The 25,040-nt window shown below is 35.3% G+C and overlaps 1 protein-coding gene across 1 annotated transcript in view; it reads left to right on the forward strand.

Moving 5' to 3' along the window:
- The first annotated feature begins 6,709 nt into the window (after window positions 1-6,709).
- The window catches only part of slc7a3a (solute carrier family 7 member 3a), a 30,662-nt gene continuing 12,331 nt past the window's right edge, over window positions 6,710-25,040 (forward strand). The window contains exons 1-6 of the mRNA XM_056445952.1: window positions 6,710-6,818; window positions 17,111-17,527; window positions 19,113-19,274; window positions 21,286-21,457; window positions 21,581-21,699; window positions 21,820-22,042. Coding sequence (XP_056301927.1) covers window positions 17,161-17,527; window positions 19,113-19,274; window positions 21,286-21,457; window positions 21,581-21,699; window positions 21,820-22,042 — 1,043 coding nt within the window. The 5' untranslated portion in view covers window positions 6,710-6,818; window positions 17,111-17,160. The remainder of the gene's footprint in view (window positions 6,819-17,110; window positions 17,528-19,112; window positions 19,275-21,285; window positions 21,458-21,580; window positions 21,700-21,819; window positions 22,043-25,040) is intronic.

Genomic DNA, 25,040 nt, shown 5'->3' on the forward strand with positions numbered 1-25,040 from the left:
GTGTGTGTGTCTGCGCTATGTGTGTGTGTGTGTGTGTGTCTGCGCTATGTGTGTGTGTGTATGTGTCTGCGCTATGTGTGTGTGTCCTCGCTGTGTGTGTGCGTGAACTTTGTAATGACATTGTGTGTGACTCATTGTTGCCACGCCACAAAAACTGCAGCAAATACTGATTGTTAAAGTTCTTACTGTAGTATTTCTCACACATGTTACGTGAGATTTGCTTCCTGAGGCAGCCGAGGGCGGCGATTGCTGACAGGCACGTGGGAACGGTGGGCGGGGAGGACTAGCCTTAAAGGCCCAGTACAAAAAAACAGCAAAAACTTTTTCCCAGCTATAATACAGACACTTCAAACAGCTATAATAAATAATCTGATGGGTGTTTTGAGCTGAAACTTTACAGACACATTCTGGGGACACAAAAGACTTATATTAAATATGAAAAAAGGGGTAACCTATGTGCCCTTTAAGTCTATAAAATCTACAATTAAGACACACTGGAGTCTGGAAGAGCAGATTTATTTTAGTTACTGTCATTTCTCTAGATACAGAAAAGCAGGAAAAAACAAATATATTAAATGTGTATTGGAAAAAGTGATTAGTTTACTTTTATTTTTAAAAAGTGAGTACAATTTGCATAATAATAAAAATTAAGTCATCTTAACAGTTCCAAGTTACAATGGGTTTACTTACTTTTTGTAAAATCAACTTGTTTTTTTTAAGGCAATTGGTTTACTCGGTTTCAATAACTAATCACTTTTTACAGTGTAATAGACATACATGATATTATCAGACGTTTGAGTTTAAGTTAAATTAAAATACAAATGTATGTATTTGACAAAATCATGATGGAACTCAATTGCATTTCATTGTCTAAATAGTTTTTTTTTTGTTGGTGCTAAACTAATTTAGATGGAAATCCTGTCCACGATTAACTTGAGTTCATGAGTTATTTTTTGAGTGTGTGTGATTTAGGATGCACCCGCCTGATCTCATGAGGAAACTTAAACTATTTTATGTTTTGTCAGTTAGTGGCTAATTTGTACGAAGTTCAGTCATATGAAAATATGATTTTTAAAAGAAGGTGAGGCAATAAACCTCACCCCTAAACCCAAGCGTAATTCAGGGATGGGCAAATTATTCTAAAATGTACAAATTAGATCATACAAATTCATATGAATTAGCCACTAAATCCGAACATTACAAACTGGTGTGAGATAGCATTGGATGCACTGAAAATCTAATACGGCTATAGAAGGTTATAGTGTCAAATGTCCAAGTTTAGAAGTGAAACAAACATTATTTCAGTCTTTCTGCTTCTTCTCATGTTTAATTCAGTGTCTTACTTGTCACTGCTTTGAAATTGTTTGTGAAGTTTAACCTGTTAGCTTTTACGCTACACTGAGTGCTTTACAGGAACAGGCTACAGGAATGCTAAGGGGTTAACGGTTAAAAATTAAACATACACTTGCCAATCACACAGCAGAGACTCAGTGTACTTATGACTTAATAATAATCTGCTAAAATTCAATCTGAGCATCAGAATGTGAAAGAAATATGATTTATGTGACTTTGAATGTGTTGTGGTTGTTGGTGAGAGACAGCGGCTAGTCTTACTTTTTTAGACATTGAAAATCTACTGATATATTCATGCACGATCAACTCTAAGGTTTACAGAGAATGGGTTGAGAAGGAGAAAACGTTCAGTGAGTAATTCAGTTCTGAGAATTGAGAGGAATATTTAGTTCTGTGTGTGAAAATGCCTTGTTTATGGCAGAGGTCAGAGGATAATGATAATACGCAGTGGTGTAAAGTAACTAATTACAAATACTCAAATTACTGTAACTGAGTACTTTTTCTCAGGAATTATAATTTACTGAGTAGTTTTAAAAATGTATACTTTTACTTACCCTTAAGTACATTTTTAGTGCTGTATCTGTACTTTTACTCCACTACTTTCCTTCAACCTGCAGTCAATACTTTATTTTTTCTTGTCTATGGGGATTAGAATAATCAGTCCTACGAGTCCAATCAGATTGTACACAGAAGTTAAACTGCATCATAATGAACTACCTCAAGACATGAGTGATTTATAATTGCAGGAAACTGTTTTGAAGTATTCAAAGTGTCCAAGGAGATGTCCAAAATCTTTACACTCATTGACCCAGAGACTGTTTAGATGCATGTCACTGATGAGAAGATGATGGATGTTTACTGTATAATGACCGTAATGGCTTTAAACACCCAGCAGGCACAAGACGTCAACATGACGTCAGATTAACGTTTTACCCCAACATCATGGGGACGTTGCATTTTTTTGGAAATGAAAATCGAGTTGACGTCAGAACTCAACGTCAGGCCGACATCAATGTCCAACGTCCAACCTAAAATCAATCAAATATCAACGTCTAATGATGTAACAGATTGACGTTGTGTGGACGTTACCACTATTGACATTTATCAGACGTTGGATTTTGGTTGCCATACCTGATGAATAAATGTCAGTATTTGACGCCAATATGATGTTGGTTTTAGATGTTGGGTTGGCGTTGGATTTTGGCTACTTTCTAACAACCTAAAATCGACCAAATATCAACATCATTTAACGTCACTATTGGACATCAAAATAACGTTGTCCTTAGACGCTGGCTAGACGGTGAATTTTTGGACGTGCCTGCTGGGCAATAGCTAGATGCACTACAGAAAGTTACGTTTACACACATCCACAAATAACATGTAACACATCCGTTTTTAACAGCGTAGTACACACTACTCACTACTTACTACTCGAGTACTTTTTAAAGGGCTACTTTTTACTCATACTTTGTGTAATACATTTACTACCGATACTTTTTACTCTACTTGCACTACATTTTTTAGCAAGTAATGGTACTTTTACTTGAGTATGATTTTTCAGTACTCTTTCCTACAATGATAATATGATGGTTTGATAACAGTCCATTCTGACTTCACAATGCAACACGGATCCTTTATTGCACTGCACAATAAAATTTCTGATGCAATCGAGCTGCCAGATGTACTCATATTCTCATATTAACCTACAGTTACATCATTAACTGGATCTTGTACATTAGCTCAGTTAGGAGCTACAGTATTTCTTACTGACTGTGCATTTTACTTAACGTGATTTATTATATTGTTTATTATAAAATTACATTTATTGATATAACCAGGTGACACGGTGGCTCAGTGGTTAGCACTGTCACCTCACAACAAGAAGGTTGCTGGTTCGAGTCTCAGCTGGGTCAGTTAGCATTTCTGTGTGGAATTTGTATGTTCTCCCCGTGTTCATGTGGGTTTCCTCCGGGTGCTCCGGTTTCCCCCACAGACAAAAGACATGGGCTATAGGTGAATTGAATAAACTAAATTGGCCATAGTGTATGTGTGTGTGAATGAATGTGTATGGATGTTTCTCAGTACTGAGGTGCAGCTGGAAGGGCATCCGCTGTGTAAAACATATGCTGGATAAGTTGGCAGTTCATTCCTCTGTGGTGACCCCTGATGGATAAAGGGACAAAGCTGAAGGAAAATGAATGAATGCATGATATATCTGTATATTAAAACAGTTTTTCTTGCAAAGCCATCAAATTTTGTACCACCTCTGCCTTTTGACAAAAATCAGACAGGCAGTCACGACTACCGCCAGACCCCAAGTGAAGCTCAAGCAGTGGTCATGTGTTTAATTACTTTTAATGTTAGCCTTATTAAATAAATTAATGTTTTACTTGAAAAGATTACAAAATTAACACAAAATTTCTCTCAAATTTGATGAAGGGATACCACCACAGCCATATTATGAGCAAGTAAAAACCCTGAATAACATACAGTACAACATTTAATGGTCTTAACTATTGGTCCATCTCTCATTCTGCTATTTTTGTACAACTACTGATCAGAGAAGTCAAACATTTGCTTGTCTAAGATGAAGAAACGAACATCTGATACAAAGACAACAGTAAGTCAAATAACCCCAGGTTTTGGTGAACAGCATCTACTAACACACAGCACAACAAACCTTGAAGCAGATGAGCAACAGCAGCAGCTGAAGCAGAAGAAGAGCACACAAAGGACACTCCTGTAAGACAACAACAGCAAAAACAAAATTACTATTTAAAACTGATTGTCCAAACTGATGGGTCTTGATTTCTGGTGTTAAATTTACATACATACGTGGTATAAATGCCATAAAAAGTAATGCAGTACTGAATGGAAAAGGAAATATAATCCATTGCTGACAAAGTGTATCCAATAAAGTGGACAGTGAGCTTGCAACATAGTGCATACAAGATTGATTCGATATGACAGAACCTTTTTTTTTGTTGTGTACTCCAACAAGTGACACAAAACTGAAGTAAATGTATTGATACCAATGTAGTTAATTTGTAGTTTGGACAGATTACAAAAGAACACTTTAACATCAGATTAGATTAGACTTAACTTTACGATCATCAGCCACTGACTCACAAAATGTTTAATCTAATCTTAGCTGATTTCAAAGCGGTGGCTGAATTGAACAAACTAAACATTTCAAAAATGTATATTTAAAAGAGAGAATTTGAGTGAAGATAAAAAAATGTGCAACTAAATGATAATTTTACAGAGTAAATAATATTGTAAATAGATTGATAACATATACATATTTAGATAGTAGGGGAGAGTGGGGACAGTTGCAACATTTTTTGCATTTCCTTCAGTTTCTCAGAGATCTTTTTTTTGTGGAAACCCAAAAATTTAATATAATAAACCCACATCTACTGGACACCCACATTGCTACAATAGATGTACATATGATAATATATGCAGAATTTAAACAGACAAAGTCAAACGTTGGAACTGACCCAAAACATGGGGATGGTTGCAACATTCAATAAAATGTAATAATAAAACTAAATTCTAAAACATCAGGTTGGATTTAATTTTTTTAAACACACTAAATGTTAATTGTTTTTTTACTGAAAATCTAGACTGAACTGTTACTAAACTATTTGAACTTTGAAATTAATTAATTATTCAAAGAATTCTTTTTTTTTTTCAGATTAAATTACATTGAAGCGATGATCAAATTGTACATTGTTAATATGGCAAGCTTTTAAATCAATTTTGTAATTGGGGACAATTTAATCATGGCTGACAAAGATGGAACAGTTGCAACATGCTGTCCCAACTCTGTCAACCACTATTAAACTGTCTATGCTAGATTCTCAACTAGCTAGTTATTCAACTAGTTTCTATTTAATTATGAGGTTTAAATACTGCAATTCAGTGAGATTTTAAGCACTTTTTTTTTTTTTGCAGAATTAGCTTGTCGGATGGTCACACTTTTTGAAGTGCCAAATACATTTTCTAAAGATTTATAATACAGAAATATGAAGAGGATACTTATTTTTAGACTACTTTATGATATATCATTGGGGGGAAAACAGCAATCTGTGGCCTATTGTAAATAATTAGGCAAATAACAACACAAGGCCAACACATTCAACTTCCCACAGTCTCAGAATTTGGCCATTTGATTAACAAAAGATAAATAAATAAACATAATAATAATGTAGAGATTCACGATTTTTGTATTGTAAAAAAAGTACATTTGAAAATTCATGAATAAAAACAATAGCCTAATAAGTATTAATATGGGCCGCTTTTGGTGCTTCACGATTTTTTACTGGTAATTTTTTTATTCAAGAATAAGGTCCAAGCTTTAGAATAAAAGTTACTTATAAAATGTTTTCTCTATAACTGCAATACAGTGAAAGCTGACTTTATTTGCATCAGATTCCGCTTGGTCACAGCAGTCAAAATAGGACAAATGAGCTCATGTATGGGACAAATACTAGACCTTTGTCAGTGGGGTCTTTCGAACCACCCGAACCCCCCTTGGCTACGGGCCTGCTATTTAAAGCTAAGAAAACAGTGATTTAAATTATATGAATGAATAATATTTCATAAAAACAGATTAGACCGTTTGCGAATTTTTTCTGAACACTAAAAAAACTCAAAATGGGTTTTATACTGAAGGAATGTTCACATATGGCTGATTTCTCTCAGACTAAAGGAAGGTCTAACTGAGAATATGTAGTATGATGAATATCATCACTCTAGCTCATTCCTGAATAGAGGAATAAGTCTTGTTGCAACTGCCCCATGCTGCAACCGTCCCCACTCACATTTTACATTAATATATATATATATATATATATATATATATATATATATATATATATATATATATATATATATATATATATATATATATATATATAGCTGCACTTTAAATTTCAAGGTTGCATCTTTAAAACTGCATCTAAAACCTCCGGAGCCTTTTAATTCATTACAAGATGCATTATCATTCAAAGTAACTGATCAAAAGTAATCTGTCTTTTGTTTTAACTATTTCATCAACAATATTAGTGAAGTATTTGGCAAGGCCACAAGATTAAACATTTTCATTTATTTATTTACCAGTTGAATTTGTTGAGTTGTAATGCTTTTGCTTGTTTGGTGTAGATCTGTCGATATGAAAATGAATCATTTACTAAAATACTATGCCATTAACGTCACCTTTAACGTAGAAGCAATTGAATGGAAACACCCTGAAAGCTGATTGGTCATTTCTGCTGAATGCGTGGATAAAGTAGGCGTGTTACTATTTGTTTATACCTACGTCATAATTCGCCCCTAGCCACAGTGGTCAGCGTCAAAACGTAGAAACCGGAGCCGAGGCTGATCATTTGCACTCGGGCAGACAAAGTAAATACAACAAACCGAAGTTCCCTGCAACCCTTCACATCGGAAGCCAAGAGGTAACTATTTACTCTTTTACATTCCTAAAACGTTAGCTATTGGGATGAATAAAAGGGTTTGGTAATAATCCATAAGGATTCCACAATGGATCAACGTGGATGTGCGGTGAATTCTGATGCAATCGAACCGCTTCATGTAATCATATACTCGTGTTCATTTACAGCTACAACATCAACGCTAGCTTTTAATGTCTGCATATTACATATATTAATTTAGCCATGTTATTTTAATAAAAACGATATGTATAATATAAATTTATGTATAATTGTAAAGTGGACCAATGCACTCTTGTCAACAGAGTAAGGAAGAATATATGTGGATTAGCTGTCAATATGATCAACTTCATAATTAATTTACTCATATTACATCCTGCAAAATTGTCTACGTGTAATGTACTGGTACTGAAAATATTCATATATCAATCTCCGCGTGATAAACATAACGTTATTATGATTTATGACATTAAAATGCAATTTAATGATATAACCGTAATATAATAGTCACAACAATTCGTCTGTCTGTTATTCTTTTATTTTACAGGATTAACGTTATCTGGTTCAAACATATGTTTGTCTAGCCTGCTAAGACAGAGAACGTGCAGCATTCACTTACATATCAATTCAAAGTCTGTCTTATTTGTTTCGTTTTGGTGTCTAAATTTGCTTTATGTTTAATTCAAATTGTTCACAAAACGTCGTGTTGTTATTTTCTTCGCGGTTCATTCATTCACGCGAGTTCCCGCTCGCTTGGCACATTTTGTATTGTAGTTGGCGTCACTAAACCGGAAGTTGTAACGTTGCATGCTGTAACAATTGCATCAGCCCAGAACTGACTGGTACCAGTTTTGACTGGTCATTCTCATGCCCACTCCGTTACAAATCATGAGTTTGAGTTTTATGTCAAAAGTAATATTTGATTCATTCAGTGATGTTTGTTTTGTTTGTGTTGCCATGCGTTTAACCCAAGCTGGAAATGTAATTTTAAGATGGTGGCTTTGTTTTGGTAACCAACACATGGGTTTAATTTGTCACGTGTTGTTTATTTCTTGTTTTCACACATTTTTAACATTACAACTTTTAGAAATAATAATAAAAAAACTTGCTAGCACGGGAAATGTGGTTTGCATATTATATATACAGTTAAATTTTTGTAACTTGTCACTAGGGTTGTGGATGTTGGTACTTAAAAATTTAATTAACAATTCTTATTTAATTATTCAGACTTTTACCTTTTCCAGTGGTTTTCATCACAAAACCAAATGCTTGACTGATATTTTAAATTAAACATTTTCTCAATAATCTGACCAATGACAGATTTTTATGTTATAGTCCACTATGGTTTGGTAAAACTTAGATACAATACAATAAGGTTGCATTTGTCAATGTTAATCTAGTCTGTGGGTGAAAACGAGTTCATTTCTTAGGTCATTTCTAATCGCAACCAGAAAATTTGATGACGTCAATTGATACGTCAGGTTTATTAATTGAGAATTAATTGTCGTAAACAGTATTATGCAAGTAATAAATTATAAATAAAAAAGTGAAGTAAATTCAAACTATAGCAAACACAATGGGGTCTTTTAAAGACAAACAAATATTTGTAGGTCAGTGTTCAGTTTTGATTTGAAGTGCATCACAAAACTGACGCTGTCAGGACCTTCTGGTTCACACAGAATTTAAGAAAGCTGTTTCAAATTCTGAAACCCTTGTTTTTACTGACATCACTTTTAGTGGGTGAAATTGTCTGCACAAAACATAAACCAAGTTAGTGTTATCTTTGCAGCTGCTAATAGCTAACATCCAGAGTGCATCCATGCTAGGGCTGCATGTTATTGGAAACGTGATATTGCAATATTTTTTTTTTCTGCGATTAAATATTACGATGTAAATACAGTTTGAAAAGATTTATACAGTTTAAATGGCTCTATTTGACTTTTTTATTCTGGGGAATCTAACAGTATTCAGGTACAGAAATTGAATAATCTCAATGCAAAAAAAAATTCCATGTCTCGTTTCTTGTTCCAATAGCTAAAATCAAGTAAAAAATATTGTTTTGCTTCGCCTTTAGAAGAAATGTTAAAGTTCTGTGTTTTTCTTTAAAACAAGCAAAATTATCTACCATTAGGGTAAGTAAATACTCTTATTTTGATTTTATTTGAACTAGAAACAAGACAAAAAGTCTTAGTAAGATTTTTTTTGCCTAAATAAATAAATACAATTCGAATCTTTGCTACACTTCCACACATCATATGTTTTTATGCCCAAACTCTCTTGAAAATGCTCAGTTAAAGGCCTTAAAACAAATGTAAATGATAAACCTTCACTTTATTATGGTTATACTTAGTAGTGACTCTACAAATCAGATGTGTTCTGTTGCTCCAGGTCAACTATAATTCAAACTCAATATTGCAGATTTTGCGATGTGAAGATTTCCGATGCGCACATTGTGAAATCACTGCTGAAACGATATATTGTGCAGCCCTAATCCGTACTACTGAAAGCGACATTTTAAATTTGTAAATATTCCTTGTTTTATAACAAGCTGTATACACATTCCTAATTTACAAAGTAAACCACAGATAAAAAATCTTAAGCTTCAGCCCTCAAGCTTGAAGCGTCCTTAGTTGGTATTTTGCACAATATATGGAGCCCCTTTTAAAAGGGGTCCGTGTGATGGCATTTCGCCAACTATTCGAGAGGTTGCCAGGTTCATTCACAGCAGCATGTGCCACCCTGAGGCCTGAATAAGAGCGTTTCATAACCACGAACGCTTGAGTTCTCCAAGAAAGAAGCTCTCATGCTGGTTACTGCTTGTAATATGGCACCAGTGGGCTGTGGACGCCTAAAGAGCTTTGCAGTATCTTCTTCTCATTGTTTGCTATGAGAAGACACATATTCCTGTTCTGTGTTAAACTTCACCACATGTCCTACACCTAAATGTCCATTTACCCACAGATATCATGCTTCTAGGCACTGCTTATCAGAAGTAATACTAGCCCTGGTTTAGTCAGAAGCAGAGCATGGGAAAGAGTTTTTCCTACAAGGATTTAGAAAATCCTGTTATGAGTGGTAACAGTAATACATCTAAATGTCTTTCGAGTGGTCAAACGTAGCATCGATCGTATCACGAATAGCTCACAATATATTGCAGTATGCCCATTGTTTGAGGAGAAAACAAACTGATTATACCTTGGATATTGGGTTTATGGTGTTTGTTTTGAAAGTTCCGATGTTGGACTAACACATTTACTGAACTGCAATGCAAAATCCATTGTGCAGAAAGCAGAACCAAAACAAAAACAACACCTAATGTAAGCCAATCGAAAGCCTCGCTCTCCTGTTAAGAAGGTTAACCGGTTGGCGGGTCTTTGTGTAAGCCTCTTAGAATTCATTGAGGTATTTATTTTGAGAAAAGCCCAGTGAGTCACTTCAAAACACTAGCATCGCACTTACACACACTCTTTATTGGATACTTGAATCTTTAATGTACACGATGACTGATTAAAGATAGTAAATAGCCTGTGCTTAATCTTAGCTTTTAGCTGTTAACATTTTTGACACCTGTTTACACACCTTGAACCAGATTTACTTACACTTACTTTACAAACACTTTGTTGAGGTTGTAAACTGTCCGAACGTGTTATAACTGTCTGGATTTACGAAGAATGCAGTGAAACATTGAATCACTACTTTAAAAATCTGTTATCTGGTTAACAGTAAGTTTCCTTATATACGTCGAATAACCATTAATGGGCTTTTTCAGAATTCCCTTCATGATATTTCACTGTTTTTTTTTTTTGCTGTTGTTGAGATTATTATGGTTCTTTTATTTCATCAGCGATGTACATTTAGAGTTTTGCGTTACAGCTTATGAATAAATGACTTTAGTGTCATTGGTGTTACCATGATGGTGTTTAGTAGTACTGCCTTTTATATATTAGTATGTTTCTCTTCTAGTGGATTTAGCATTGGCTTCAAATATGACTTTTTCATCCCTCCTATTGGCTGTTGCTCAATAAAGTCGCTCTTCATTTGTAGAAAGTTGAAGGATTCTCAACTTTGTCGCCTCGCTCGACACGCCCACCCGGTCACCAACCGTCGCTGTCGCTTGCTCTTCTTTACGGTCGCTTGTCGCTTTGCCGCTGCAAGTCGTTCGTAGTGTGAATGAGGCTTTGTTGAACACAAAAGAATGGATTTTAAAGAAAGTTGGATGCCTGTAACCTCCATAGTATTTGTCCTCCATCTTATTTTGGATGTCAGTGGTTATTGCTTTCCAGCTTTCTTAAAAAATATCTTGTTGGTTCAACAGGAAAGAAAAGAAAATCATAAAGGTTTGGAACCACTTGAGGGTGAGTTAATGGCAATTACATGCAAGTAATTAGTTTAATTAATTACATTTAATTAATGGTAATTAAATGTCAGTTTGTACATTGTAAGATTGTCAGGACAACAAATATTTTGTGTTGCTTTTAACTTATTTTAATAAGTTAATCAGGTTTGAACAATTTTTATAACGTGTACAAAGTTTAACCTAATATTTTTAGTCAGTTTGATTAATGTAAGTTGACATGACTAGAAATGTTTATTTGATTCAACAAAAATAATGAATGAAATAATTCAATATTAGACAAAACTTCAAACTTAAAAATTGGTAAATAGTAAATTTTTTAATTAATAGGTATTCGTCCAAGTACTAAAACTACTAAACAGATTAATTTTGCTTGGTTATTCCACATAGGACAAAACTCCAAACGCAACCAACTTGCAACAGGTGTGTTTAATACTAGATTTTGTAAAGAGGTTCTTTTTAATTCTCCCACATCTGAATCTCGTCGCTGTGCCAGTTTTCCTCAGGAAGAACAGGCGTCATGGTATTCATGAATTTCTCATGGCCAGATCAAAAGCCTTCCAGATTTAATTTCGCCTACGTGTCACCCAGCCATCCTTGTGGAGACCACAAGAAAGAGATTAGCACTGCCGCCCTCGCCGCGGCCTATCGTACATGTGTGCACTGTACAGCCCGAAAAGAAACATTTTCAAGGCTACTGATATCTTTGCACTCTGTAACCTCATTTAACTGGTCAACACGTCCAAAGGAAGGGATAATTCTGGACTCTTTCGACTGCTAGATATATCAGTGCCGCAATTAATATGTCAAATATGCGTATTCATTTCTCGATAACAAAAAGATGCGAGTAGGGAAAGAAAGCATCCATTGTGTGCGTTGTGTAAGGCTTAAAGTCCTGAGCCCTTGCCCAGACTGAGCTCGATTCAAACCGCTAAGAATCTTGCCAGCTGCTGTGCCAAGTGAAACAAACCATCTTGCAGATAAAAAGAGTCTATTTCAGCTCCTCTATTGTACGGTGAGTTACAGGGATGTTTTTGTTTTTCTCACCCCCTCCTCGGTCCTCTTTGTCAAACCTGTCTTTGATCCGGCACACAGAGTTCTCTGCAAGCATTTCCACAACTTTCATGAAGCCATTTTTAGTCGCTTTCATTGTTCTGGCTTTGTTGTTTTTTGCTATAAGTGTTATTTATAAGTGTTAAATTATTATGGGATGGGAAGTCAAATCGTCACGATGTAGCGCTCCATCATGTTCCTGCTTTCTTCACTTGTCGTTGCATCCGCATGTGTGTGGGTTTTGGTTGCTGAAAGTTGAGTTGTGACCTCATTTGTGCACGTTTACAAATCATCTTTTTTTAAATGAGAAATAATCTTTACATCTTGCAATACTGAGTTAAGGAAAACACAAATTTGACTTTTTATTAAAATTTGTTTATTTGATACTTTGTATCTCACAATTTTGGCTGATTGTGCATGTTTTGAATTGTTAGTTAATATGGCAGCACTGTTGCCCGCAAGTTACTGCAGAAATACAATAAAATGTCTAACAGCGTAAATAGCTATGTTTCCATCCACCTATTTTTATGCGCATTTTGGACATCTGCATAAAAAAATCGGTTGATGGAAATGCCAAGATGCGCATAAAAAACGTATGCCCATTACTGTGTAGGATAAACTTTTTATTCGAAAAGAAAAAAATTGCTATGATGGAAACACTTTTACGGGACAAATTCCAGTATGCAATGATAAAAATGTGTGTGAATGGACAAACTAGCAGGCCAACCACATGTAAAACATCTAAAATGTTGTTTTGGTCGTTCTTAGACGCTGTAACCATTTCAGTATTAGTGTTATTATATTATGAATTACCTCTAGAATAGTCAAGAGCATCTGTGCTCTGCGTCTCATGCCATCAAACACCACCTCATTGTGTGTCGACATTGCCTTCTGAGTCATTTATTAAATGACTAAAAGATTCACGCAGCTTCTCTGACCGCAGCAAATTTTGCTTTTACTTTTGATATTTGGCGCCAGTTAAGCAGGAAGTGGCTATTTTGTTTTCTTTGACTCGTTGGATGGAAATGCTGCTTTATTCGCACGTCTTTTATGCGATATTCCAGTTTTGCACAAAGTTAATTCGCATTTGTGGATGGAAACATAGCTAATGATGGCACAGTTTTAATTTTTGGATGAACTATCCCTAAAACTTAATATTAAAAGATGTAAGATAGTAACTAAAATGTCAAAACAGGCACAATCCAGGTCAAAATTGTCCCTTTACAGTAACTTACCTGTAACTGTGTTTTACAGAAGCAGGGCCCTATACCACAATTTCATTCTACAGGAAAACAGCCTTACCGCAACTTCTTTTTAGGGTAAAATGCCTCTTCCCACATTAATTTTACAGTATGACTATTTTTACAGTACTTTACTGTAATTTATTGAAGTTTTACACTAGCAGTACAAAACCTTTATTAGTTATTAATTAAACCTTATTTTAGTATTTACTATTGAATAAATTTTCAAACAAGTGACAATTTTTTTCATTAACTGTCACCTTTTTGGATTACAGAAACAGTACTTGATTACTTTGATTACAGTAGAATAACGTAAATATGCGGTAAATTACTGTGGAAGTTTTTAAATGACCCGCAGTGCATATTACAGTAGCGAACTGTAAAGATTGTATGTGGTATTTTACTGTGTTTTTGCAGTAAATAACTGTAAAATTGTGACAAAGTCTAACAGTGTATGCTCTGGCTACTTTTTCCCAAAACTGTTTGTTCGTTTCTTTTGTTGAACAAAACATAAGATATTTCGAAGAATGTTGGAACTGGCAATGTAGTATTATAACCATATTTGTTTTCTCAACTCTTTCTAGGCTACAAAATATCATTTTTTGTGATCAACAGAAAAAAAACTTTGTAAAGTTTGAAACCACTTGAGAGAACAAAATGGGTGTAAATTTTCTATCTAGGTGAACGATTGCTAGTACAATACATATGTTTTTTTTTTCTCGAAGACCAAAGATGCTTTAATATGTCATGCGTTTAATTAGACTGCATTATTAAAGAACCATAAAAATATTTACTATGATAAAGCAGCGGAAAATCTTCCCCACGTGATCATGAACGGAAGAACCAAAAGAGGTCATAGGAGAAGTCTCGTAGGATGTAATGAAGACCACAACTTCCATGATTCCACACTTGTGGGCGTCATCAAAATACTCCTTTGTTTGTTGTGAATACACGCCCTCTAGTGGTGAAAATGACATCCTGTGCCTTTACAATTATCCAATTGTTGCAACTTTGAAAAAATGAAGTCTGAAAATCGAGAGGAATCAGTCAGATGCAGTAAACCATTGAACACCATGCAGTGGGAATCAGTAATCTATGTTCCCGTTTTCTTCACTGTTGTTGCGTCAGCGGTTTTGTGGTTTTGATAGCTGTGCTGCAACTCAATGTTCAGTTGTGACCTCGCCTGCGCATGTTTCCAAATCATTTGTGTTTGGCTCGGCTGTAAACGTCACCAGCGAGAACTGCACAAAATGTTAACATCGGTGTACTGCTGTTTGCTCAGACGTAAACATGACCATGTAACCCGATGAGCAGGCAGGAGCGCTTTGGAATCGGAAAACGCCGATAAGAGGTTGAGCAGGTCAATGATATACTGAAAGGTTCACACAGAACATTGCGGAGCTTGTTGGTTGTCAGAGCGCTTACATGAGCTGTTATAATTGAGCTGCAGCAGGTTTTTGTGTGGGCGAGTCGAAGTCTTCAGCCATCTGTCTAAATATACAGGAGACTAAATCATGTTTGCAGGATTCTTTCAGACTTGCACGGTTTCAGTCAGACTGTGACAACTTAATAATTTAAGAATGCTTCAAATCAGGCTTCTAGGTCACATTAGAGAAATGCTGGCAATTGAGTTTGGTAAATATGAGGGATATATGAAGCACAGTATTAACATGGAACAAGTTTATTTCCCAATTCCCAATTTGGATTTTCCTCTCAGAGTTTTGAGTTTTTTGGGATGGTTCACACAAAAATGAAAACTGTCATTGTTTGCCCTTAGTACTTGTTTCAAATAAGTTTAAATTTTCTTCCTGTGTTGAACACAATATATTTTGAAGAATTTTGGAAACGTCCATTGACTCTCATAGTATTATTTTTCCAACAATACAGTACCTTACAAAAGTCTTGTCGTCGATCCTAGTTGTAAGAGCAACCAATAATAACTTGACTTCTAGTTGATCATTTGGAAAAGCATCAGAAAGTATATTTTTCCAATGAATCATCTGTTGAACTGCATCCCAATCATCACAAATACTGCAGAAGACCTATTGGAACCTACACGGACCCAAGATTCATAGAAATCAGTCAAGTTTGGTGAAGGAAATATCGGGGTTTGGGGTTACATTCAGTATGGGGGTGTGCGACAGATCTGCAGAGTGGATGGCTACATCAACAGCCAGAGGTATCAAGACATTTGTGCTGCCCATTACATTACAAACCACAGGAGAGGGCAAATTCTTCAGCAAGAGATCACTCCTCATACTTCAGCCTCCACATCTAAGTTCCTGATAGCAAAAAAAGTCAAGGTGGTCCAGGATTGGCCATCCCAGTCACCAGACATGAACATAATTGAGATGGAAGAGGCATTGAAGATAAATCCAAAGAATCTTGATGAACTCTGGGAGTCCTGCAAGAACGCTTTCTTTGCCATTCCAGATGACTTTATTAATAAGTTATTTGAGTCATTGCAGAGATGTATGGATGCAGTCCTCTAAGCTCATGGGAGTCATACACAATATTAATTCATTTTCCACTGCACCATGACTTCATATTCTATACTGTACATTATTTCTGTTAAGTGACTGTTGTCTAAGCAAAGTCAGACCTGACTCTCCTAATTAAATAATTTAAAATCAAGCCATGATCATATTTTATTTAGGTAAAATAAGCATAATCTAGAGGCCTTTGCCTTTCATATAAGCCACTTTTGATGCCAAATGATCAACTAAAAGTTCCTAAAACTTGGATAGGTGACAAGACTTTTGTCAGGTAGCATATAGATGTCATTGGCTGTCGGTGTCCAGCATTTTTCTAAATATCTTGATTTGTGTTCAACAAAAAAAGAAGTCTCTGAAATTCTTCAGAACCACTTGTGTTTGCATAAATGGTAGGCAATTGTCAATTTTTTGGTGAACTCTGTCTTTTTTTTCTCAGAATTGTTCAATACTATACTCCATAAATAATGTATGACTTTAAAAACTCACAGTTTTGAGTCTTATCTTGCTTTTTTCCCCTCTAAATTGGTGAGAAACATTAAAATTATGACAAATTTCTGGGGCAAATATATTGAAATCTCAAGCCTTTTTCAACTTACTGAATTTTGTTTATACAGTAGCATTTACAAGTGACAGCAGTACGATTGAACAATAGACCTAATAAAATAAATCTTTCTCTTTCTATTAACTAACTTTCCATTGAAGAATTCTGGAAAAATGCGTCACAGATTTGAAAACATTCGCAACAGGACAAAAGTTAATCTCATACAATTTATTTCATGACTTTTTTTCCTCCGGCAAGTTTTTCTTCTTTTTTTGGCTCACAGTGTTTTACATTCCATTTCTACATCCACCCATAACCACTATTTAATTGAAGGCCAAGAATCTGGGGATTTGGGACGCAGCTCTCCTTGTCCTCCAGGAATTTGGGCCATCTTTGTATTCACTTACTACTTTGGAGAAACACAAAATGGTGCATTCACTAAAGTCTGGCAAAGATTTGTAGTGAACACTAAGTTCAGCAGTAATAAAAACCCCAGAAAAAACAAGTCCTGACTAGATCGGTTAGATCAAAACTAGACGTACTGTCTTGTGCAACCAACTTTCACACACCCAGATGTGCCTAATCCTTCCTTCCTCTTTTCTGGGCTCTTCTAGGCAAATAAAAACCAGCACAACTAAGAACATCACCAAATCTCGAATTAACCATGGTGGACAAGATGGCCTCTTTCGGACACATTCTGCTGCGAAGGCGGGCGCTAGATTTTTCAGGCGAGGAGACGCGGTTCGCTCGGTGTCTGTCCACTCTGGACCTGGTGGCTCTCGGTGTGGGATCCACACTGGGCGCTGGAGTTTATGTTCTGGCTGGAGAAGTTGCGAGAGAGAAGGCTGGTCCTGCTATAGTGTTATGCTTCCTCGTGGCTGCTCTTTCCTCCATGCTGGCTGGATTGTGCTATGCAGAATTCGGCGCTCGAGTCCCCAAGACTGGGTCTGCATACTTGTATAGCTACGTTACAGTGGGAGAAATCTGGGCCTTCATCACTGGTTGGAACCTCATCCTCTCATATGTCATAGGTGAGTGGTTCTAGTACTTCCAGTGTCTTCCACTGATATTGGTACTTTTGGTTAATATGAGCAAAGTGTTTATTGATTAGTGTGAAGGTTAATGTAAATTACCTTATTTTCTCTTCCTCATGTGGTTTTAAACCTTTATGAGTGTCTTTCTTCTGAAGAAAACAAGATTCTGAAGAACACCTGTTGTCACGGGGTTGTCAGCATTTTTAATATAATTAAAATATCTTCTTTTATATTTAATAAAAGGAAGAGCAACGCTTTATTTGAAAGGGGAGTTTGTTAGACTCATGACACATTCATAATCATGACATGACACTTGTCATAAGCATACATAAAATCTCATTTATGTTTATGACACATTTCATTAAGTGTCATTCGCTCAGTTATGTCTTGAATGCAATGGTGACATTGTTTGATATGTCTTTATGACAACTTGACATAACCAAATGCATCATAATCTGTGTTTGTCTTTATGAAAACTAGATATTACCACAACAACATAATTTGTCATAAATCTGTCATAAACATGATTGTCGTAGTAATTGAGTAACGAAGAATTGAAGTCAAATAATGTGTCCAGGCACTTAAAAGAGGCTTTAAAATCCACAGCAAGAGAGGCTCTGAGGTCTAATGGTGCTAATTTCAGCTAGCTTGACGCTAAAGCTAAGTGAGAAAGACGCTTCACTGTCTTTTTCAACCTGTTTACTCTTTCCTTTAGACATGTTAAGTGAGACTATAATACTATTACGCACTCTTAGAGCGACAAGTAAATAAATGTAGGTTGCCAAAAGGTTCTAAAACGATGAGGTTTTATGACAAATTATGTCTTGCTTATGTCAAGTTGTCATAACAAGGACATCTCAAACAATGTCATCATGCGTTTAATACAACATAACTGTATGAATGACACAGAATAATACATAAAATCTCTTTCATATTCATTTAATTCATCATGTTATGAATTTTTCATGGCAGTCTTATTAACACCCCTTCAAGTAAGCTGTTTCCATTAGACCTTTAAGCTTTTGATTTTTCTATTTTACCTTGAGGTGCTTGAGTTGTTTTTGGACAAACGTTTGTGAACTGTTTGTTGTGAAGTCTGTGATTTTCAAGTTGTATTTTTTGAGACTTTCTGAGTTCAAAACCAAACTTCTGCAAATCTCCAGCTGTGATTCTTGGAGATTTGCCACTCACAGCACCATCTTACCAGTGATAAAGACAGACACAAACACACACACATCCTCTTCCAGATTCACCTACCAATTCTTACAGATTTTTGTCCTGATGGTGAAAATTTTCAGTGTTTTTGCTATTTTTCTTCCACTAAATAACCAAACGAAGTGAGTTTGGCTAAGTTACCTCATATTTATACCCGTTAAACTAATGTTTTGCTCATATGAATTCATAGGTATGGTAATAATAATGGCACACAGATATTTGATTCTTGATATAACAATTGTGAGACGTACAGTTGAGTTGTGTTCTCCAGGAGTAGTTTTTGGTTTTTGTAATTTTTCAGGGAACAGTGGTTGATAAACATTTCAAAGAAATCCAGAAATGAAAATTGCTGGTGTTTCGTTTTCAGGTACAGCTAGCGTGGCTCGAGCTTGGAGCTCTACGTTCGATAACTTGATTGAGCAGAAGATCTCCAACTTCTTCAGGGCATCGATGGCCATGAAAGTTCCTGGGAAAGTTCTTGCTGAATACCCAGACCTGTTCGCCCTCATTCTCATCCTGCTGCTGACTGGTGAGATGAAGGAAAATAGACATTATCATTTAAATGTGATTTGAATAAACAAATGAAGAAAGGAAAGCATATATTTATAAAGGGATAGATGGATGGATGGAGTGCTCAGCATAATTGAGTACACCCCATTTTGAAAATGAATATTTGTATCCATTTCTCAGTGAACATAGGCTATGTATTTTGGTGCATTTAAACAAAACAGATTTATTAAACCGATATATTTATTAAAATAATATTTTATTCACCAAACATATTTAGAAATTGGAAGATAATACAATTAAATTCAAGCTAAATATTGCAAAAAAAAAATTACAACCTACAAAATTTCTATTACAAATTACAAAACTAAATTAATTAAATTAAAATTATTAATTAATTAAAATAATTTTTGTGCTTCTCTTGATTTTTCCTCTATTTTTCAAAATTGGTATTTAATATTTTTCTATAACATATACATTTGGGTGTATTCGTTTTTGGACCGTTATTGTTAGTTATTTTGTTAGATAAGCTCCAGATTTGGCTTCAGGACTGACTAATCTAATGTATATGCACAAACATAAAATTGTATAGAGATAGATAGATAGATAGATAGATAGATAGATAGATAGATAGATAGATAGATAGATAGATAGATAGATAGATAGATAGATAGATAGATAGATAGATAGATAGATAGATAGATAGATAGATAGATAGATAGATAGATAGATAGATAGATAGATAGATAGATAGATAGATAGATAGATAGATAGATAGATAGATAGATAGATAGATAGATAGATAGATAGATAGATAGATAGATAGATAGATAGATAGATAGATAGATAGATAGATAGATAGATAGATAGATAGATAGATAGATAGATAGATAGATAGATAGATAGATAGATAGATAGATAGATAGATAGATAGATAGATAGATAGATAGATAGATAGATAGATAGATAGATAGATAGATAGATAGATAGATAGATAGATAGATAGATAGATAGATAGATAGATAGATAGATAGATAGATAGATAGATAGATAGATAGATAGATAGATAGATAGATAGATAGATAGATAGATAGATAGATAGATAGATAGATAGATAGATAGATAGATAGATAGATAGATAGATAGATAGATAGATAGATAGATAGATAGATAGATAGATAGATAGATAGATAGATAGATAGATAGATAGATAGATAGATAGATAGATAGATAGATAGATAGATAGATAGATAGATAGATAGATAGATAGATAGATAGATAGATAGATAGATAGATAGATAGAAAATATAAACCTGAAACGAAACAAAAAGGTCTTAAATTGATAAGTCCGACATGATATTTTATAATAACCAATGAATGACTTTGTAGACCACTATGATTAAATACATAAACAAACAAAACCTAATAAACCAAATCAATACATTTGAATGCTACATATAAATTTTAGGCATCACAACAATATGGAGGATTTAACTCTTGGATATTGGTAAAAGATTACATTTGAATTATAATGCATTATTAAATTAGGTTAGTTACATGATGAAGAAGCAATGACACGAACAGAAAATGAGCAAGCGTAATGTACATTCTACCAGAAACGTATATTATCTGTCCCTGAATTGGTCACATTTGCATTAAATTTATCATAAAATGCGTGCAATACACCTTTAAGGCTATAACTCGGAGGAAGTGACATCATTTGACTGAGGAGAAGATATCAATGATGCGTTCTATTATAGAGTTGTATGATTTTATGCTTGTTTTGTATGATTTTCTGAGGAGGACAAGCTTAAAGGTCAGGCCCTGTCACAGTTTTTATAAGTGAAATGTACGTTTCTGGCAGAATATCCCATGGATAAATATTTGATATTAGCTCATTCAGACAAAATTCAGCAGATAACCAAATAGGAACTATTATATTGTATAAATCTGTATTATTATGTTTATTTATGTGTAGATATATGAAACCTGTGGGCTAAAAAAAGCTTCTTCGTGTGTTTTTCGCTCCTCAGGACTGCTCGCGTTCGGTGTGAGCGAGTCTGCTCTGGTCAACAAGATCTTCACCGGGATCAATCTGATCGTGCTGGGCTTCATCATCATCTCCGGCTTCGTCAAAGGCAACACGGCAAACTGGAACCTGACCTACGAGTACTTCGTCAACGATACAAACATCACCGAACCAGAGTAAATCCAAACTTTGAGCCACAGACTGCTCATTTAGCAGAGCAAATGCAGATCTCCAAGAGTTGTGAAGTGGATAATGAGATTTTCCTCCACAAGATTTAACACATCCGTTTGTCCTCACAGACGGATAGAAAGCACATTTGGAAGTGGAGGCTTTGCTCCGTTCGGCCTTGGCGGCATCTTATCAGGCGCAGCCACCTGTTTCTACGCCTTCGTGGGCTTTGATTGCATTGCTACGACAAGTACGTCTCTGAAATGTCACAGTCATAGAGCACAAATACTGATTTTGTTTTTGTCAGATGAGTCATAAATGTGTGTGTGTGTGGTTGACTTTAACCTTGTGTTTTTTTATATATATATAGGTGAGGAAGCCAAAAACCCGATGCGCTCCATCCCTGTGGGCATCGTGGCCTCGTTGCTCATTTGCTTCTTTGCTTACTTTGGTGTCTCAGCTGCTCTCACGCTCATGATGCCCTATTACAAGCTCAACACTCAGAGTCCTCTGCCCGAGGCCTTCAGTTACGTAGGCTGGGCACCGGCACGATATATCGTAGCCGTGGGTTCACTCTGTGCTCTTTCCACAAGGTAAATGCAAGACTTTTTCTGTCTGTCTTGTGTGCTGTGCCCCAAATCATATATTATTATTCCTGAGTAGTATTCGAAAAGTTTCTAGTATGCTTCAATATGTTTATCAAAGTTACCAGGGTGAGCTACTAATTCCGGTAAACATTCAAAGTGCCGACTTCAAAGGTCATGATTCGCACTCATTAAGTAATTACTTTAGTTAAAATAGTTAAAAACAATCTCATTTTCATTTCAATATACTGTAATTAACCACACAAGAACTATTTTCGTTATCATTATAAGCATTATCTCCATTGGACAGGAAAATAACATATCAATTATCATCATTCGCGTATTCATGTCTACGTCACTGCAAAGAAATTCCGACAGTCCAAGACATTAAACATCCATTTTCATCACATTATTTTTATCATTTCATACTCAAAATTCATGATTCACAATATTCTAGCTAAACAACAAACCGTTAAAGAAACACAGAAAGGTCCAATTCCTCATTCATTCCTCTTGGTGTAAGTGATTTTAATTGATTAATCCAGAACGCTTCTCTTTGTAATAATCTTTTATTCAGATTACCTCCTCTATGTGACTCAAATACTTCTTCGATTCCTATGCATTCTAGTTGTTTAATGTCATGTCCAAAATCTATGTCTTGCAACTGTCGAAGTTAAATCTTGTCGTCGTATACTTGATTTATGTTTACTAATTCGCAACTTCAACTGACGTGATGACTTCCCTATATATCTTTTGGCACGGACATTTTAACAAATATTTTCTCAGTGATGGGTTGCAGCTGGAAGGGCATCTGCTGCATAAAACATATGCTGGATAAGTTGGCGGTTCGTTCCGCTGTGGCGACCCCGGATTAATAAAGGGACTAAGCTGAAAAGAAAATGAATGAATGAATTTTAACATATTGACCTTATTCTTCAATGCGGAAGTGCGCTCGTTTTTCGATTGTTTCTGAACTTCCGATTCAGCTGACTATGAGAGAAATGACTAGGAATAATGAACGGCAGAAAACGATCAAACTACAAACAAGTGTTTGCATGACAATACAGACAAAGTAGAATAATAAAAGAAAATATAAGTTTGCAACACCAAGCAGCAAAACGAGCTGTTTTTAACGTCTAAAAATGAATGGAAGTGAATGAGAGCGGAAGTCTCGAGCCAAAGTGATTTAGATGGCTGCGCCCACTCCCACGCGGGGAATAAGGTGAATAGACCACATTATGAGTAGAGCAGGTAATACAGGTGTTTATTTTAACATATAGACCACATTACAAGTAGAGCAGGTAATACAGGTGTTCAATATTTTAGCTGTAACTGGATTCAGAAAATTCCATACCTTTTTATTACTATTGTATATGCTATTGTATACAAAACCGAATGTAAAATAAAGCTTTACAAAGTAATTACTTAAAGAGTGTGAATTGTGACCTTCTGAATAATATTTTTGACTAGATTAACGCACGAAAAAAAATAAAAAACCGCGACTTCTTTACTGATTGACTAATATTTCCCATGATGCTGGGTGCATTACGAATGTGGAGCAGTACGACACTTGCTCTAGTTTACCCGGAGGATGTTTTTCACTCTAGTTGAATCAAGTTTTCCACTCTAGTTGAATCATTTGAACTACTACGGAAGATGCGATTGAGATGAATTCCACATGGTTGCCGACTGTTAGAAATACACCAATATTCATGCATTCGCATTGACTTTTTATGTAATCTATTCACATGAATGCTTGATTTCGCTTTTGATGTGAACCCAACGTAACACATGTAGTGTTGGACATAAATTCAGTTAGAACTACAAACAAGTTCTAATCGAGGGTAAAAAGGGTTTAAAAACGACAAACATGATGGCCAATAAGCAATGAGATTAATCGCTTTTAGGTAAAGGTTTAAATAGTTCATATTTAACCTGATGAAATATACTTATTTCATAGTGTTCCATTATATTTAATCTGCAACAACATTGTGAACTTTTATAAAGACAAGTTGGTCATTAATTTCTTAATTATGAAGGAGATTAATATGTTGCTTCATCTACAATGTGGTAGAAAGTAAAATATTAGAAATGTGGAGGATATGACTGGAAGATTGTCAGAGCACAACAACTAACTAGCTGAGTTGACACTGCACGATTTTTAAAGTAGTCGTATCACAGATGTTTTCACACTGCATGACTATCTGGGGTAGTGTTTTGTCTGATTTTCAATCAGAACACATTTCACATGGCATGATTTTGAATCGCCGACAGCTTCAGATAATTAGCATGCCCAATATCTCACGGGCAGCTCATCGGCGATTCTCTCAGATCACGTCTTTGATAATTCACACTGTGTGATTGTTACACTGTAGCAATTTCAGCACCGTGAAACCCAACAAATGAAGAAAACTCGTTTGAAGAAACCGATTGCTACAAAGCATTTGAGTTAAACTAATCTATTCACCTTATTCTCCATGTCTCCATGTGGGCGCAGCCATTTGAAACTTTTTGGCTCGAGACTTCCGCTCTCATTCACTACCATTCATTTTTAGACATTAAAAACAGCTCGTTCTGCTGCTTGATGTTGCAAACAATATGACATTTTCATATTATATTATTCTATTTTGTCTGTATAGTCATGCAAACACTTGTTTGTAGAGCAAGTAGTTTGACCGTTTTCTGCCGTTCATTTTTCCTAGTCATTTCTCCCATAGGCAACTGAATCGGAAGTTCTAAAACAATCGCAAAGACGAGCGCACTTCCGCATTGAAGAATAAGGTCAATATGCGTACTGTGAACTTACTCCATTTAAGTTGAAGAGGTATTTAATTAACTGATTACCTTCAACACTGAGTTCAAAACTCTTTTCAAATGCAAATGAGTAGAATTAAGTTTGTCAATTTTAAGGTAACTTCACTCATTTTATTTGGTAAAGTTGACTGTTGGGTATTACAGTGTACTGACGTGAACGAGCACCGATTTGCTTGTAATTTCAGGCATTTGT

This window comes from Danio aesculapii, chromosome 21 (genome assembly GCF_903798145.1).
Source record: "Danio aesculapii chromosome 21, fDanAes4.1, whole genome shotgun sequence".
In the NCBI taxonomy this organism is placed as follows: Eukaryota; Metazoa; Chordata; class Actinopteri; order Cypriniformes; family Danionidae; genus Danio; species Danio aesculapii.